The sequence below is a fragment of the Anolis carolinensis genome, unplaced genomic scaffold (genome assembly GCF_035594765.1).
Source record: "Anolis carolinensis isolate JA03-04 unplaced genomic scaffold, rAnoCar3.1.pri scaffold_12, whole genome shotgun sequence".
Lineage (NCBI taxonomy): Eukaryota > Metazoa > Chordata > Lepidosauria > Squamata > Dactyloidae > Anolis > Anolis carolinensis.
The window spans coordinates 16658270-16676743 of NW_026943823.1; the positions used below are offsets into that span (position 1 = coordinate 16658270).

Below are 18474 nucleotides of genomic sequence, written 5' to 3' on the forward strand. Positions count from 1 at the left end.
AAATCCAGCATATCTATCTTGTTTGCTGTGTCATAATAATAATAATAATAATAATAATAATGATACATCACACAGTCCTAGACACTTGGGAAGTGTTCGACTTGAGATTTTGTGATATGAAATCCAGCATATCTATCTTGTTTGCTGTGTCATAATAAAATAATAATAATAATAATAATAATAATAATAATAATAATAATAATACATCACACAGTCCTAGACACTTGGGAAGTGTTCGACTTGTGATTTTGTGATACGAAATCCAGCATATCTATCTTGTTTGCTGTGTCATAATAAAATAATAATAATAATAATAATAATAATAATAATAATTTTACCCACCTCTCCCCAAGGCTTATGCTCTATCTATGCTAAAACTCATAGATACAAATATTTATTTATTTATTATTCAAACTTATATGCCGCCACTCCCCTAGGGCTCGGGGCAGCTTACAAGAACAGGCTAAAATCTAACAATTTAAAAACATCTTAAAAACATCTTTTAAAAATATGAATATTAGTCTTTAATTTGTTGGTTTTCTTTTCCTTTCCTGGTTCATGAAGGTCTCATTTCTCTCCCGTCCCTTTGCAGGTCCTGCCTTTGATGCATAAAAATGGCCAACGTTACCCAGATATCCAAAGATGAACTGGAAGAACTCAGAGAGGCCTTTGCCAAAGTTGGTATGTCTTGGGGTTTGCAAAGAGTGCATTTAAGCATCAAGAGCCAGATGTCAAATCTGTAGGAAAAGGGTAGAAAACTAGGCTTGTGCATGAATTCAGATTGGTCGGTTCCCTTCGGCCAATTCGGCTTGTTCAGCTGGCTGTAACGGTAAAGGCTCAGCCTTTACCGTTACAGGATCTGGATCTGGCTTCTTCCCTTCTATTTTGGAGCACATGGCACATGCTTCCTTAACCCTGTTCCTCAAACCCAGGTTCCCTCGAAAGGAAGAAAGAAAAGAATCCCAGAAACTGAAATGGGAGACCCATACATTCCCCATTCCCACCAATGGACAGGATCTTTCTGGATCATTCAGCTACCTCACCAAAAACAAAATTTAGCCAATTTTTGTGAGGCTCCTGAAAACGGATCTGGGTACCTAATGAAATTCGGATACCAAACACGTATTGCCTTAACTGAATTGCATAAGCCTATAGGTAAAGGTAAAGGTTTTCTCCTGACGTTAAGTCCAGTCATGTCTGAATCTGGGGGTTGGTCTCATCTCCATTTCTAAGCCGAAGAGCCGGCGTTGTTCGTAGACACCTCCAAGTTCATATGGCCGGCATGGCTGCATGAAGCGCCGTTACCTTCCCACCGGAGCGGTACCTATTGATCTACTCACATTTGCATGTTTTTGAACTGCGAGGTTGGCAGCAGCTGGAGCTAACAAGCTGCTCCCGGGATTTGAACCTGGGACCTTTCGGTCTGCAAGTTCAGCAGCTCAGCGCATTAACACACTTTGCCACCGGGGCTCAAGCCTATAGAAAACCCCATTTGTTGCTGTTTTTTCTGGAGTGTGCATGCTGCCGCCCCCTAGTGGATGGGTCAGTCCTCGCCGCCAAAGAACAGATGGGTCTGAAAGGGTTCCAATAGAATGCATCTACACTACAGAATTGAGCCCCGGTGGCGAAGTGTGTTAGAGCACTGAGCTGCTGAACTTGCAGACCGAAAGGTCCCAGGTTCAAATCCCGGGAGCGGAGTGAGCACCCGCTGTTGCTCCAGCTTCTGCCAGCCTAGCAGTTCTAAAACATGCCAATGTGAGTAGATCAATAGATACCGCTCCGGCGGGAAGGTAACGGCGCTCCATGCAGTCATGCCTATGGCCACATGACCTTGGAGGTGTCTACGGACAACGCCTGCTCTTCGGCTTAGAAATGGAGACGAGCACCAACCCCCAGAGTCAGACATGACTGGACTTAATGTCAGGGGAAACCTTTACCTTTAACACTGCAGAATTAATGCACTTCAACTATGATGGTTCAGTGTTATGGAACCCTTTATAGTTTATAGTTTATAGTTTGAGCAGGCACTGGCACTTTTGGGAAGAAAGGCCTTGCAAAAGTGGCTTTCTTTCAGAATCTCTACGTCTTCCAGTAGGATTCCTTGATTTAACTTTTGCAGATTTGATTAATATGTTGTCTTTAGGGATCTCTGGGTCCTTTAGCAGTCAAGGGAATCCCAAGAGAGAACCTCTTCTCCAGGGACCTTGAGGTTCTCCAGAACTGTTTTGTGGTCAACTGCCTTTCAACTGGGTTCCCTTTCTTTCTTGCAACAGATCTCAACAGCAATGGATTCATCTGCAACTATGAGCTGCATGAACTCTTCAAGGAGGCCAACCTTCCACTCCCCGGATACAAAGTGAGGGAGATCATCCAGAAGCTCATGATCGACGGGGATAAGAACAAAGACGGGAAGATCAGCTTCGAAGAGTTTGTCTACGTAAGTGTGCTGCAGACCCCGAATCATGCCTCTTACTAGAACTTCATATTCTTACAAGACAGGTTGGGAGTCCCTCAAAAGCCTGGTTGGATCTGCTCTTCAAGCAACACTGGACTCATTCAAAACTTAGCAATTTTTTCACATTTTTAAAAAATTCTTAAGATTTTGAACCTTCTGTCTTTCACACAACATCACTCTATGTATCACTTGGGATGTATCTCCATTGCATGTTTCAACCAGCTTTGTGCCACTTTTAGTAGTCTTGTCTCCATTTATACAGATGCTGGGATTTGTACTTGGGGAGAAATGTGGAATTCATAGTGAGAGAGTTGTAGTTTAAGACTCACAGCTTCCTAGCTGAGTTATCAATACATATTTTGGATGGAGGGCTGTAGCACATTCTGTCAGAGTAATTTACGCAGCGCAGCAGTAGTTGGATGGAGTCAGTGGAATGGAGAACGAAGAGACATCAGAGACAATAGTAAAACTATATACAAGTTTTACTGAAAGCAGTAATAAAGACAAACAGACTTGAAGACAATGGACACAGGACTCTCACTCTAGGCAGACAGAACTGAACTGAACTGAACTGATGCAATCAGTAATGTATACACACTTGTGTCTGGACACTCCCCAGTTCCAGCCACACATCAAGGTCAACACAGCTTCTCAGTAACTAACTCTTTCCAGTCTACAGTACACTCTAGATGATGCAATCAGTATGCAATACATGCAAGACACAAACTGCATTTAAACACTATCTATACACAAATCCCACATTAACACATTCCGCTATTATAGCACTATCGTTTCACTTGTACTTGCCATGGCAACATCGATTTTCAGTTTCGGACTTTGGGAAAACTAAAAGCTCCCTAAAACACACACCGGAGAATTCCATACAATATTGCCGTAGCAACTAAATTGGAATAATAGTGTTGTAACGGTATGGTATGATAGGGATCTCACTCATAAAAACGTCCAACCTTGAGTTTGAGATATACAGTAGAGTCTCACTTATCCAACCTAAATGGGCCGGCAGAACCTTGGATAAGCGAATATGTTGGATAATAAGGAGGCATTAAGGAAAAGCCTATTAAACATCAAATGAGGTTATGATTTTACAAATTAAGCATCAAAACATCATGTTATACAACAAATTTGACAGAAAAAGTAGTCCAATACGCAGTAATGTTACGTAGTAATTACTGTATTTATGAATTTAGCACCAAAATATCACGATATATTGAAAACATTGATTACAAAAAATGGCTTGGATAATCCAGAAGTTTGGACACGCGAGTCTTGGATAAGTGAGACTCTACTGTAGTAGCAACAATAATAGAGAAAAATAATATGTCATAGACAGAACGCCAGTGAGTAAAGCAAAACTCAGTTTATTGAGATTACAGAACTAAAAATGCCCGTAGGAGACAAAGAACAGGGCAAACACTTGACTTCAGTGTGATAGGTAACACAAAAACAACTCAGATTGAGCTTAAACAACTCAAAGGGAAAAACCGGGTTAAACAGAAGTATAATCCGGATTAAATCAAAAGTGCTTACTTCAGCCTGGCAAACAATGCAAACAAAGGAGGATCAACAGGAGTCAGAATGTAAACAACAGACTGGTAGCAGATTCCTTTCTGCTACTCAGAAACAGCAGGAGACTAAACCAGGCTTGTTTATTCCTCCCTGCAGCGAAGGAAAACGTGGTCGTAGTCAGGATTCAATTTAAGGTTCAACAGCCAACGATATCCAGGTCCAGGCTCAGCAGTCAGGGAAACGGCAGTTAGCAGGGTCCCAATCCGGTCCAGAGGTCAATAGCCAAACGTAGTCGTCTAGGAATCCAAAGGTCTCACCGATAAGCAGCAGAAGTGATAATCCAGAATCGAAGTCAGTCAGTCCAGCGTCAATTCAGTGTGAGTAGGTATTGCCCGTCAAAAAGACGACGGGGGTCCAAGCTATTGAGATTAAACACAAGTTGCACAGAGAAAAACCCCGCACAGTTCCTCCCGCCGTCGATGCCCAGTGTCCTTGGTAAACTTACGTATCCAGCAACGAATCACACCCGTCTTCAGGAAGTTCCCCAACAAAAGCCCAAGCGTCCGTCCAGATTACCTTGCCCAACGCAATTAGACATTGATCCCAAACCCCAATTTATCCCAGTTCAAGCTCATCATCGCTGTCAGCTGCCATCCCAATTCCAGGCGCCCCAAACTCATCATCCTCATCAGAACTAAAGCACCTTTGACTACGCCCCACAGCATCCCCAGCTGTGGATCCCGCTCCATCCCTCCAGCCAATCCATGGGTCTGATCCTGCAACCCGCCACTCACCTCCCATGCTTTCATTGCCTGTTTCCCCAACACCCAAATCCTCCCTCACACGAGTCCATTCCATGTCATCCTCCTCCGAGCTGGCCATCTCTTCCTCCAAACCCTCAGAAAAACCCTCAAATGAGTCCTCATCTGTCGGGTCTGTAAACAAATCCCGGAGCCGTTTTCGTTCACGCTCCTCGAAAGAGTCTGACTCTCGAGGAGTCTTATGCCCCTTTCTTCTATTATCGGAGCCCGAAGGCTCAACCATAACATAATACATGTAATAATACCAATAATAGAGAAAAATAATAAATGTACCATATATTCTCGGGTATAAGCTGACTTAAATATAAACCAACCAGGACCCTCACCCGAGTATAAGCCGAGGGGGGCTTTTTCAGTCTTTAAAAAAGGGCTGAAAAATTAGGCTTATACTCGAGTATATACAATAAATGTGAAATGTGTGCTGCTTAGGTGTCCATTGTATTCACCTTCTCTGGAGGTTTTGAAGCAGAGGCTAGATGACCATCTGTCGGGAGGCATTGGATTGTGCCTTTCTGCCTGACACAACAGGGTTAGACTGGATGCCCTTTTGGGGCCTCTTTCAGTGGAGAGTTTGAAACAGGCTAGATGACCATCTGTTGGGAGGGATTGGATTGTGCCTTCGTTCCTGACAGAAGGGGGTAGGACTAGATACCCTTTGGGGACCCCTTTAAGTGCAGTTTCCTTCCCTGGAGGTTTTTGAATTGAGCTGGATGGCTATCTGTCAGGAGGGATTGGACAGTGCCTTCCTGGATTCTATGTTGATGGTGGTTGGTAGTTGCCGGAAGGGATAAGTGGATGCTGGGTGCTACAGTCCACAACCCAAACATCATGTTATACAACAAATTTGACAGAAAAAGTAGTTCAATACACAGCAATGTTATGTTGTAATTACTGTATTTACGATTTAGCACCAAAATGTCACAGTATATTGAAAACATTGACTACAAAAATGCATTGGATAATCCAGAACTTTGGATAAGTGATTCTTGGATAAGTGAGACTCTACAGTAATATTGATGGTTATTGTACCTAATGCTTCCAGATCTTTCAAGAGGTGAAAAGCAGTGACATCGCCAAAACCTTCAGGAAAGCCATCAACCGAAAAGAAGGCATTTGTGCCATTGGCGGGACATCCGAACTCTCCAGTGAGGGAACCCAACACTCCTACTCAGGTATTCCTCCCAAGTTTTGCTTGCTTTTGGAATAAAACTGAAATAGAGGCTGGACAATACTGCTGTGGGGTGGATTTGTCATGGGTTGAGTGACCGGACCCAAAGGTTGCTTCTCCCCAATGGTTCCTCCTCTCCATCCTGGAAAGAAGGGACTCTGTGGGACCCATGAAGAGGGCTCTGTCCTGGGCCCTTCAGGTCTGTTCAGGGTCTTCATTAATGGAACAGAGGAAGGTCTAGAGAGGATGCAGATCCAGTTTGTAGATGGAACCAAATTGGGAGGGAGAGCTCATACTCTAGAACAGTGGTTCCCAAACTTATTTGGCCTACCGCCCCCTTTCCAGAAAAAAATATGACTCAGCACCGCCAGGGAAGGGGGAGTGGCTTAGAGGGGGTGGGCGTGGCTCCTGCTCAAGAGGGCGGAGCTGAGCCTCTCCCCTAGTCCAAGATGTAGAGGTGGGCGGGGCCACAAATGGGCCGCCAGGACCGGGATGGGCGGAGTTACGAGCTCTGAGGCAGGGCTGAGCTTCTATCCCTGTCCTGCAGTGCCTGCCAGGACACAAGGGGCGGGGCTAGAGGAGGGGGTGGGACCTCTATACCCCGCCCCCGTTTTCTAACGAGCGCCTCAGGGGAGGTCTACAGAAGCACTTGGGAAGAGACTCCGCCCCTAGCCCTGCCCTTTAGTCCTAAAAGGCCTCTCAGGAGAAATGTAGAGGCTCAGCCCTGTCTTGGGCTCTTGGAAGGAGGCCCCGCCCCCACCCCTAGCCCCACTCTTTAGCCCTAAAAGGCCTCTCAGGAGAAATGTAGAGGCTCAGCCCTGTCTCGGGATCTTGGAAGGAGGCCCCGCCCCCACCCCTAGCCCCACTCTTTAGACCTAAAAGGCCTCTCAGGAGAAATGTAGAGGCTCAGCCCTATCTCGGGCTCTTGGAAAGAGGCCCCGCCCCCTTCCCTAGCTCCGCCCTCTGTGTCCCAACAAGCACCTCAGGAGAGGTATAGATCACGGGTCCCCAAACTAAGGCCTGGAGGCCGGATGCAGCCCTCCAAGGTCATTTACCTGGCCCCTGCCCTCAGTTTTATAATATAATATTTTTATATCAATTTTAATAATATAATATTGTATATACATATAATATTGATAGAAATATTACAATGTAATACTAATAATAATACCATATAATAATATTAATTATATATTATATATTACATGTAATATTACTAATCTATATTTATAAAAGAGTGATGGTATCAGGGCAGCGGACAAAACAACAAAACTACAGGCCCCCCAACCTCGAAATTTGACAACACAACCCATCATTCACGGCTCTAGGTTGATACAACAAAAAGAAAAGAAAAATAAAGTCCTAATTACAAGGAGAGCAATAATAGTTTTTATCCAATTGCTGCCAGTTTGAAGGCTAAGCTCCGCCCACTTGGTCTCCTAGCAACCCACTCAGCCCAGGGCACAGGCAGAGTTAGGCCTCACTTAGGCCTCTTCCACAGATTATCAGATTTGAACTGGATTATATGGCAGTGTAGATTCAAGGCCCTTCCACACAGCTATTTAGAATCTTATATTATCTGCTTTGAACTGGATTATCTTGACTCCATACTGCCATATAATCCACTTCAGTGTGCATACTAAACATAAAGACAACCATACAACACATTCAATACCACCACTACCTCAACAATTTCTCACCAACACCACCAGACAACGCCACAGCAACGCGTGGCTGGGCACAGCTAGTAATATTACAAGATAGTGGTATAATTCAATATAGTAATATATAATGCTAATATTGTTCTATGCTAATAATATAATTATATTGTATATAGATATAAATTGTAAGCTGCTCTGAGTCCCCTTCGGGGTGAGAAGGACAGGATATAAATGTAGTAAATAAATAAATAATAAATAAATAAATTTTGACTTAGGCTCGCCCAAAATCTGAAATGACTTGAAGGCACACAACAACAATAATCCTAATTAACTTGACTATCTCGTTGGCCAGAAGCAGGTCCACACTTCCCATTGAAATCCTGATCGGTTTGAGTTGGTTAAAATTGTTTTTATTTTTAAATATTGTATTTTTCTTTCATCGTTGTTATTGTTATTGTTGTTGTTGTTGTTTTTGCACTACAAATAAGACATATGCAGTGTGCATAGGAATTTGTTCATTTTTTTTCTTCAAATGATCATTCAGCCCCTCAACAGTCTGAAGGATTGTTGACCGGCCCTCTGCTTTAAAAGTTTGAGGACCCCTGATATAGATTCTCAGCCCTGTCTTGGGCTCTTGGGAAGAGGCCCCGCCCACTCCTCTAGCTCCGCCCCCTGTGTCCTAACAGGTGCCTCAGGGGCTCAGCCCTGTCTCCGGCACTTGGGAAGAGGCCCCGCCCCTCCTGTGGCCCCGCCCCCAAATGCACCTGTGGCTATCACCGCCCCCCTTGATCACTGCAGCACCCACCAGGGGGTGGTAGCGCCCACTTTGGGAATCACTGCTCTAGAAGACCGGATCAGGATCCAAAACGACCATCATGGATGAGAGAGTTGATTGGCCAAAACTAACAAAATGCATTTTTGGCATAACTGGAAGGCACCAGGAGTTGCCACATTGGGAGATTAATAGAAGGCCTCCTCAAGTCTTGCAAATGTGGAACCTCATTGAAAGCCCAGATCTTAGGAGAACCCCAAAGGCTTGCAAATCTGGGCGGGATGGAAAGCACTCTCTGCTGCCGAGCATCCTATCCTTTTCTCATTCTTTTCCTGGTACGACCCTTCAAGCCGCAAACATAACTGTCTTCGGGGTTGTTGTATGTTTTCCGGGCTGTATGGCCATGTTCTAGAAGCATTCCCTCCTGACGTTTCGCCCACATCTATGGCAGGCATCCTTAGAGGTTGTGAGGTACCTCACAACCTCTGAGGATGCCTGCCATAGATGTGGGCGAAACGTCAGGAGAGAATGCTTCTAGAACATGGCCATACAGCCTGGAAAACATACAACAACCCTGTGATCCCGGCCATGAAAGCCTTTGACAACACATAACTGTCTTCCCTCCTCTTTTAGAGGAAGAAAAATACGCCTTTGTGAACTGGATCAACAAAGCCCTGGAAAACGACCCGGATTGTAGGCACGTCATTCCGATGAACCCAAATACGGATGATCTCTTCAAAGCTGTTGGCGATGGGATTGTTCTTTGGTGAGTCCTGAGGAAGCTTTTTGTGGTTGCAGAGACCTTCATGCAGGAATGTAGCTGTAGCTGGACCTGCATTGCAGTGAAGTTTGAAAAGTCCTTGCTTCAAGGCATTTGAGGCAAACGCAGTTGGTGCTAGGAAAGTTTGCAACATTTCATTTTGACCCAAGAAAAGTCCAGTGCCCAGGAAGGCCCTCCAGCATGCTCCCATATTCCTCAAAGGACATGAATTTTGCCATAATATTGCATTAGAGGACTTACAGATGCCTCCAGAACTGTTTTCTGTAGATACTTGTTGGTCTCCCAAGACAATTCTATGGTCAACATCCATCTAGAGAACCAACAAATACCTACAGAAATGTCCTCTCTAAGAATTTATAGGTTCTCAGGTACAATTCTATGGCGAACATCCATTTGGAGGACCTACAAATACCTGCAAAAGTGTTCTTTCTAGGCATTTGTAGGTCTCAGAAACAATTCTATGGCCAACTTCTATTTGGAGGAATGACAAATACCTACAAAGTGTTCTTTCTAGGCATTCATAGCACCCCCAGTGTGATTCTATGGTCAACTTTGATCTGGAGGACCTAGAAATGCCTACAGAACTGTTATTTCTAGGCATTTGTAGATCCTCAGGTACAATTGTATAGTTAGCTTCCATCTGGGAGTCCTACAAATGGCTAAAGAAATGTTCTCTCTAGGCATTTGTACATCTTCCAGTGTGGTCCTATGGTCAACATCCATCTGGAGAATCAACAAATACCTACAGAAGTATTATTGCTACATATTTGTAGATTTCCAGGGACAATTGTATGGTCAGCTACCATCTGGAGGACCTACAAATACCCACAAGAGTGTTCTTTCTAGCCATTTGTAGCTCTCCCAGTGTGACCCTATAGTTGACTTCAATCTGATCTAAAAATGCCAACAGAACTGTTACTTTGGGTATTTGTAGGTCCTTGGGTACCATTTTATGTTTAACTTCCACCTGGGGGCCCTGAAATGGCTAAATAAGTGTTCTCTCTAGACTAGTTGTTCTCAACCTGGGGTCCCCAGATGTTTTTGGCCTTCAACTCCCAGAAATCCTAACAGCTTGTAAACTGGCTGGGATTTCCGGACTTGTAAGCCAAAAACATCTGGGGACCCCAGGTTGAGAACCACTGGGCTAGACATTTGTAGGTCCTCCATTGTGATCCTAAGGCAGTTATGGCCAACCTATGACACGCGTGTCAGCACTGACACGCCTAGCCATTTGTTACACCCCTAGGCAGCGCGAGCACTGAAAACCAACACAGAGGCCAATAACAATATAATATCTTTATTAAAGCAATTAAAGTTCCAAAAGGAAATAAGCAGCAAAGTTGAATAAGCAGTTGACCTTTCAGGAAAGATCAAAATTAGTCCAATAAGTGAAAGTCTTATGTCCAATATTAGAGTCCAAAGTCCAGAAACCGAAACACACTCATACTCGACTTGAGTGGGGAAAAGAGCAAAGTGGCAAGGAGAGTTCTCTGGAATAAATGTCCAAAACCAGGATTTCAGGACAAGGCAGGAACTAGATGTACAGGAGCTGAAACGCAGTCCAAACTTGGGCAAGGAGGTAGACCGGCGCCCGGTCTACTCAAGAGTAAGCACACCTTCAGGCCGCTTGGATTCCAAAAGCTAGAGACGATGATGCTTCTTAGTCTGAAGTAAAGTTGACACCACACAGGAAAGTTCCCAGCGTAATACTTTTATTGAAGTTCATAAGCTCCCCCAAACCAGGTGCCAGACTCCCTAAAACTTCCCAAGAGAACTGAGCTTGTCATGTTGCCACGCCAGGTGTCCGACACCCCAATTCTTCCCAAGAGAACTGGGCTTAGCCATAGTCACCACGCTCCGCTAATCTGGTACTTCTCCTCAAAACTTGTCTCTGGGACCTTTCTGTTTTGAAAAACGCCTTACGATCAAACACCAAACCTTCAGGAGAATCTGGGAGAGCCGGCTCTGTTTCAAGGGCATTCTTAATTGGCTCTGGCATCTGGAAAGGAGTTGAATCTTGCTGACGTGGGAAAAAAACCAAAATCTTCTTCGTCCTGGACCGTAATGGCCCCAGGGTCAGGGACCAAAGGTGCCTGAGGCATCACACCATTTTTGCTGACACGCTGCCGCATGCAGATTGATTGGATGTCTATGTCTTTTGTGGACAAATTTGGTGTGATTTGGTCCAGTGGTTTTGTTGTTTACTCCATGGGAATTATGCACATTGCATTTATTTATTTATATAATATTTCTATTATTTTTATATTATTATTGTAGTATATTATCATATTATTACTATTATATTATTTTTATATTATTCATTATTCATGGCTAAATTGAAACTAGAATAGAGAGAAATCAGCATGGAAACTGCAAGAGGTGCCATAGATTGTTGTACATGGAAATAATGGTAGTAAATAGTTTTTGATTTATTGAATACAGTTATATATTTTTGTTATTTAAACTATACATATTGTGAAATTATGGTTTTTTTCTCGAAGTGACACACCACCCAAGTCATGCTAGGTTTTTTGGTGAATTTTGACACACCAAGTGCAAAAGATTGCCCATCATTGTCCTATGGTCAACATCTGTTTGAGAACCCACAAATGCCTATAGAACTATTCTCTGTAGACATTTGTTGGTCCTCCAACACAATTCTGTAGTCAATATCCATCTGGAGAACCAACAAATAGCTACAGAAATGTTCTCTCTTAAGCATTTGTAGATTCTCTGGTCCGATTTTATGATTAATCTCCATCTGGGTGATCCACAAATACCTACAGGAATGTTCTCTCATGGCTTTTGTAGGTCCTCCATTGTGATCCTATTGTCAACATCCATCTCAAGAGCCTACAAATGCCGATACATGGGAGCAAGGGGCTCTCTAAAAATATTAACTTTTAGTGTCATTTTGCTGTAATGATTCAACGAATCATGTGGTAAATTGGTTTAGCAAATCATTTGCTAAAGTGATTTAGTGCATCATTTGCGAAAACGACTTAACAACTCATTTGTTAAAATGATTTATTAAACCATTTGTTGCAACGATTAACCAAATAATTTGCCAAAATGAGCAAGGCAAAAAAACCCCCAGACCAATAAAATTCATCATAACGGAGCAAAACAAAATTGATTTCATTTGAACAGATAATTAAAATAAGGGCTTCTTTTATTTGCGACATTTATTTACGACATTTATATCCCGCCCTTCTCACCCCGAAGGGGACTCAGGGCAGTTTACAAGTATATATACATACAATATATTATATTATACGGCTATATTGCAATATTAATTAGTAATATTGCATATAATATAAATATACAATTATAATAGTGAATTATAATTACTGTATATACTCGAGTTTTTCAGCCTTTTTTTTAAGACTGAAAAAGCCCCCCTTGGCTTATACTCAGGTGAGGATCCTGGTTGGCTTATATTCGGGTCAGCTTATACTCGAGAAAATATGGTACATTTATTATTTTTCTCTATTATTATTGGTATTATTACATTTATTATTTTCTCTATTTTTTATTATTATTGATACATTTATTATTTCACTCTGATCTTATTATTATTATTATTATTGCATTTATTATTTTACTCTATTTATTATTACTTGTATTATTTTCCTGTATTTATTATTTATTGATGTATTTATTTAATACATTTATATCCCACCTTTCTCACCCCGAAGGGGACTCAGAGCAGCTTACAAATCAAATTTACATACAATATTATATAATTAGCATAGCACAATACTGGCAATAAATTACCATATTGTACTATATCTATATTATTATTATTATTATTATTATTATTATTATTATTATTATTATTTTAATTTTTATTTATGATTTTCAAATACAGTGCACCATTAAAAACGGGGATAAGTGCAAAGACATAAAAACGTAAACAAAGAAAATATATATATAAAGACATTAAAAAAACCAAAGGGACGGGGAAGTGAGGATTATCAGTACAAACACACAAGAAAAAAAAAAAGAAAAAAAATATAGGGATAAGGGTTAACAATCACAAAGAAAGACCAGTAGTTATTATTATTATTATTATTATTATTATTATTATTATTATTATTATTGCATGTATTATTTTACTCTTTTATTATTAAAAAGGATACATAAGCACATTGACATTGAAGAAGATGAGAATAATGATGTGATCAGAGTTGGACAGTCTTATCTTAAATTTGAGCTTTATGTAAATATTCAAAAACATTGAACCTACTGATGCCTCAATTAATGTAATTTTATTGGTGCCTATTTTTATTTCTGAAATTTACCACTCTCGGCTTATACTGGAGTCAATGTTTTCCCAGTTTTTTTGTGGTAAAATTAGGTGCCTCAGCTTATATTCGGGTCGGCTTATACTCGAGTATATACGGTACTATTACATTGTATTACATCATCATATTATTATTAATATTACATGTATATACAATATATTATAATATTAGTATAGTCTTTTGTCATTTTTTATGAAGAATCCATACTTCCTTGCTATGCTTTGTCAAGGCAACTTTTGATTTGTATTAATCATGATTGATGATTATTGAGTTTGTTGTCAATTCTTATAAATTGCAATGAGTTTCTTTTTAACCTGGAAGCATTGCTTTCCACTTGATTTTGCAGCTCTTAGTGGTAAGTCTGTGTTGTTCTTCCTCTTGTCACATGTCTTTTAATGTACATTTTCCTCTCCTCTCTACCATCCAGTAAAATGGTCAACCTTTCTGTCCCCGACACAATTGACGAGAGAGTGATCAACAAGAAGAAGCTCACACCGTTCATCATTCAGGTGAGGAATCTCTCTTTCATTCATTTTGCAAAAGGGCTGAAATAATGCCGCATCTGTTAGCTGATCCCAGAGAGAACGGAGTGAGGTTCTGTTTGCCTTTAACCAGTCAAGGCTTGGCCTTTGTGCAGCCTCTTTGTTTTACAAGGAAACAAGAGCCTCCCCTTCCTTGCAATCGGATGCTCTTTCTGCAAATATTTAATTGAAGTAGAAGAAGAAGGGCTCTGGGTGACTAAGGCTGCATTGTGAATTGGTTAGAAATGGAAAAGTGTTCTGGGCACAATAATTTGCGTACCAACTCTCTGCGTCTTTCCCTTCTCCTTCCCTTCTTTGTTTTCTTTCTCTCCTGCAAAGATGTCAGAAAGGGGGATAAATCTTTTTAAAAATCCCACCTCTGATACCAATTGCGGAGATGTGGAGATGGAGGTTGTTTTTATTAATTAACTAGCTGTGCCCGGCCACGCGTTGCTGTGGCAAAGTGGTGGTGGTATTGGTTAAAAATTGTTGTGTAATTTTTATTTGACGTTATTTGCAATTTTTTTTATTAATTTTATTGTAAGTTATATTTTTATTTATTATATTTTATTATTTTCTTGTATTATTTTTAGTTATTTTCTGTTATTATAGTATTTTATTGTATTAATTTTTAGTGTTTTTTATTATTTTTTATTGGGTTGCTAGGAGACCAAGTTGGAGGAGCTTAGCCTTCTAACTGACAGCAATTGGATAAAAACAATTATTCCTCTCCCTCTAATTAGGACTTTATTTTTCTTTTCTTTTTGTTGTATGAACGTAGAGGCATGGATGAGGGGTTGTGCTGCCAAGTTTAGTGTTTCTGGGATGTGCAGTTTTGTTGTTTTGTCCTAGGCCGAAATTTCATTACCCTTTATATATATAGATTGTGTATCTTAATCCAGAAAACATTGACCAGAGTTTGAATTCCCATTCGGCCGTGAAAATTGATTGGGTGACTGTGGACAAGTCACACTCTCTCAGCCTTAGGGGAGGCCCTTTGCGTTTGGGCACCAGGCTAGAACTCTGGGGCACCAGACTTCAAATGGTTCAGTCACACACATTTGCTTAGTGACTCTAGGAAAGTCCAACTCTCTTCTGCCAAAGAGGGAGAGTATTGCAAACTTTCAGTGGTGAGGTCTTGCTGGGAAAGCAGTGGATAGGCATGTCCGATCAATGAAAAAAATGTTTCAATTCTCGTTTCTAAAGTAGGGGGCGCTGGCACTTCGATATAGAAAGTATTTCCAATTTTTTCTCCCAAAATTTTTGGATATTTCTGAAAATTCGTGATGATTCTAAATGTTTCTAAATTGGCGGACGCGCATGCGCAATCGCCAAAAAAAAAAAAAGGGAACCCGGGGGGGGGGACTTTTACAGGGCTCTCCCACCCTCATTTCTTGAGCTATCCTCATCAACACTAGCCCCCACCTTTGCATCCATCGTGGAAGCTTCTGATTGGCTGGGGAGCGGCAGCCAAGTTAGGCTGCGCTAAGCTCCCATTCAAGGTAGGTTTCAGAAACAATTTTTTAAAAATATTTTAAAAAATATATTAAAAAAAATTTGGGGGGAAAAAAAATTAACGAAACATTAAGAGACAATTAGAGAATGGGCCAACAATGGTTTGAATTACATTGCTGGTTGCACTGTGAGACAATGTCTCGGAATGTGTATCAAAAAGCTAAAACAATCTGAAATAATTCCGATATACGATTCAAAACGATTTTTTGGACATGTCTAGTGGATAGGGTTCCCATGGAGTTTCCTTGAAGAGCAACATGGGGTTGCAATGGAGGATGCAGTCGTCACAAAACAAGGAAAGGGAATCTGAAGCCACACAGAGAGGGATCCCTCTCCAACCCGGTCTCTTTTCCTCGGCAGGAAAACCTGAACCTGGCCCTGAACTCAGCCTCTGCCATTGGATGCCATGTGGTCAACATCGGGGCCGAGGACCTTCGGGAAGGGAAGCCGCACTTGGTCCTGGGGCTCCTCTGGCAGATCATCAAGATCGGCTTGTTTGCGGACATTGAACTCAGCCGAAACGAAGGTAAGGATGACCCCTTGGAACCAGCCAACCCAGGGCAATTGCTTAGGCAGACGGCCACAAGAGTCATTTATTCAGCAAGTTATCTGTTTGCCCCATTGGCTGCTCAGGACTGCCTTCCTTTTGCTGATGCAGCTGGTCCTGGGGAACACAATGCAATGGCTGGCATAGTGCATTAGCAGGCCTTCAACCTATGTCTGCTCTCTGTAGCAAAAGAGGGAGATAAAACATTCATGGGATGCTCAGAGCTGAGTTGCAGACCCTTCAAATGGAATGAAAGGAGGTCTGTAGCATGGGCACTTATTCCAACCTCAAAAAGAAATATTGCCGTATTTCTCTTAATCCTAAGACACTATTGATTGTAAGATGCAAACTAATTACAGTAGCACCAGCAGAAAAAGAATACATACATATATTGGGGGGGGGGGGGTTGCTGTGAGTTTTCCGGGCTGTATGGTGATGTTCCAGAAGCATTCTCTCTTGATGTTTCACCCACATCTATGGCAGGTGTCCTCAGAGGTTGCGAGGTCTGTTGGAAACTAGGCAGGTTGGGTGTATATGTCTGTGGAATAATGTCGAAGGTGGGAGAAAGAATTCTTGTCTGTTGGAGGCAAGTGAGAACGTTGCCATTGCCCACCTTGGTTAGCATTGAATAGCCTTGCAGCTTCAGAGCATGGCTGCTTCCTGTCAGGGTGGGGTTTTAAAAAAAAAATCAGCTCCGCAGCACCCTGATTTATTGGTGATCCATTGACTCTCACCAATTCATCCTTGGTCAGATTGCTTGCTCCTCGGGAGAAACAGTACCAACAAACGACACCTCAGTCGTTAATCAGCTGAACGCAGCGGTTCTAAGACTTTATTCTATATATATACAAGATATTTACAAGTTGCAAAGTCCATCACTCATAGCAGACATGCTTTCTCCTTGCCAATCAGCGAAGCTCACACACACTGCACTGCTGATAAGAGCACATTCCAGGGCAGAATGACAAACGTCCTGCCAGACCGGAAGTCATGACCTATTGACTCTTGCAGGCTATCACTCAAACTGGCCTGCCGTTAACAGTTAAGTTGCTGGAACACATTTCTGGTATACACAGTTGCAAACCTCTAACAGCAAAAACACATGATTCATCATTTCACCCTTACACCCAAAAATGTACCAACACTTCCTACCTGAGGGCATCCTTTGCTGGGAGGTGTTAGCTGGCCCTGATTGTTTCCTGTCTGGAATTCCCCTGGTTTTTTTTATGTGTGTTGTTTGTTATTTACTGTCCTGGTTTTAAAGTTTTTAAATACTGGTAGCCAGATTTTGTTCATTCTCATGGTTTCCTCCGTTCTGTTGAAATTGTCCACATGTTTGTGGATTTCAATGGCAGGAAGTAGCCAGGCTTTGAAACTGCAAGGCTATTCAATGCTGATCAAGCTGGCCAATGGCAACATTCACACTTGCCTCAAACAGACAAGAGTCCTTTCTCCCACCCTGGACATTATTCCACAGATATATAACCTCACTTGCCTAGTTTCCAACAGACCTCACAACCTTTGAGGATGCCTGCCATAGATGTGGGCGAAACGTCAGGGGAGAATGTTTCTGGATCATGGCCATACAGCCTGGAAAACTCACAGCAATCTAATAATAATAATAATAATAATAATAATAATAATAATAATAATAATAATAATAATAATAATAAAAGTGACAATAATTGACAAAATTGAAGGAAGAGCTGATAAGGAGAAGACCTGGCTCTGGCTCACGAATGGGACCCTGAAGAAGGAGACAGAAGGCCTGATCCTTGCAGCCCAGGAGCAAGCCATCAGAACAAAGGCCATTAAGGCCAAGATCGAAAAATCAGCTGTTGACCCAAAATGCAGACTGTGCAAGGAAACCCATGAAACCATTGATCATATCCTCAGCTGCTGTAAGAAAATCACACAGACAGACTACAAACAGAGGCACAACTATGTGGCCCAAATGATTCATTGGAACTTATGCCTCAAGTACCACCTCCCAGCAGTAAAAAAAAAAACTGGTGGGATCACAAACCTGCAAAGGTCGTGGAAAATGAGCACGCAGAGATACTGTGGGACTTCCGAATCCAGACTGACAAAGTTCTGGAACACAACACACCAGACATCACAGTTGTGGAAAAGAAAAAGGTTTGGATCATTGATGTCGCCATCCCAGGTGACAGTCGCATTGACGAAAAACAACAAGAAAAACTCAGCCGCTATCAGGACCTCAAGATTGAACTTCAAAGACTCTGGCAGAAACCAGTGCAGGTGGTCCTGGTGGTGATGGGCACATTGGGTGCCGTGCCAAAAGATCTCAGCCGGCATTTGGAAACAATAGACATTGACAAAATTACCATCTGCCAACTGCAAAAGGCCACCCTACTGGGATCTGCGCGCATCATCCG

At 42.0% G+C, this 18474-nt stretch overlaps 1 protein-coding gene across 6 annotated transcripts in view; it reads left to right on the forward strand.

Moving 5' to 3' along the window:
- pls3 (plastin 3) overlaps nucleotides 1-18474 on the forward strand; it is an 89303-nt gene that overhangs the window by 51456 nt on the left and 19373 nt on the right. For all 6 annotated transcript variants that reach the window (XM_062963734.1, XM_008119627.3, XM_062963737.1 and 3 more), the window contains 6 exons: nucleotides 593-681; nucleotides 2274-2437; nucleotides 5846-5975; nucleotides 9038-9170; nucleotides 13920-14001; nucleotides 15889-16054. In XM_062963734.1, the coding sequence (XP_062819804.1) occupies nucleotides 615-681; nucleotides 2274-2437; nucleotides 5846-5975; nucleotides 9038-9170; nucleotides 13920-14001; nucleotides 15889-16054 (742 nt within the window). In that variant the 5' untranslated portion in view covers nucleotides 593-614. The remainder of the gene's footprint in view (nucleotides 1-592; nucleotides 682-2273; nucleotides 2438-5845; nucleotides 5976-9037; nucleotides 9171-13919; nucleotides 14002-15888; nucleotides 16055-18474) is intronic.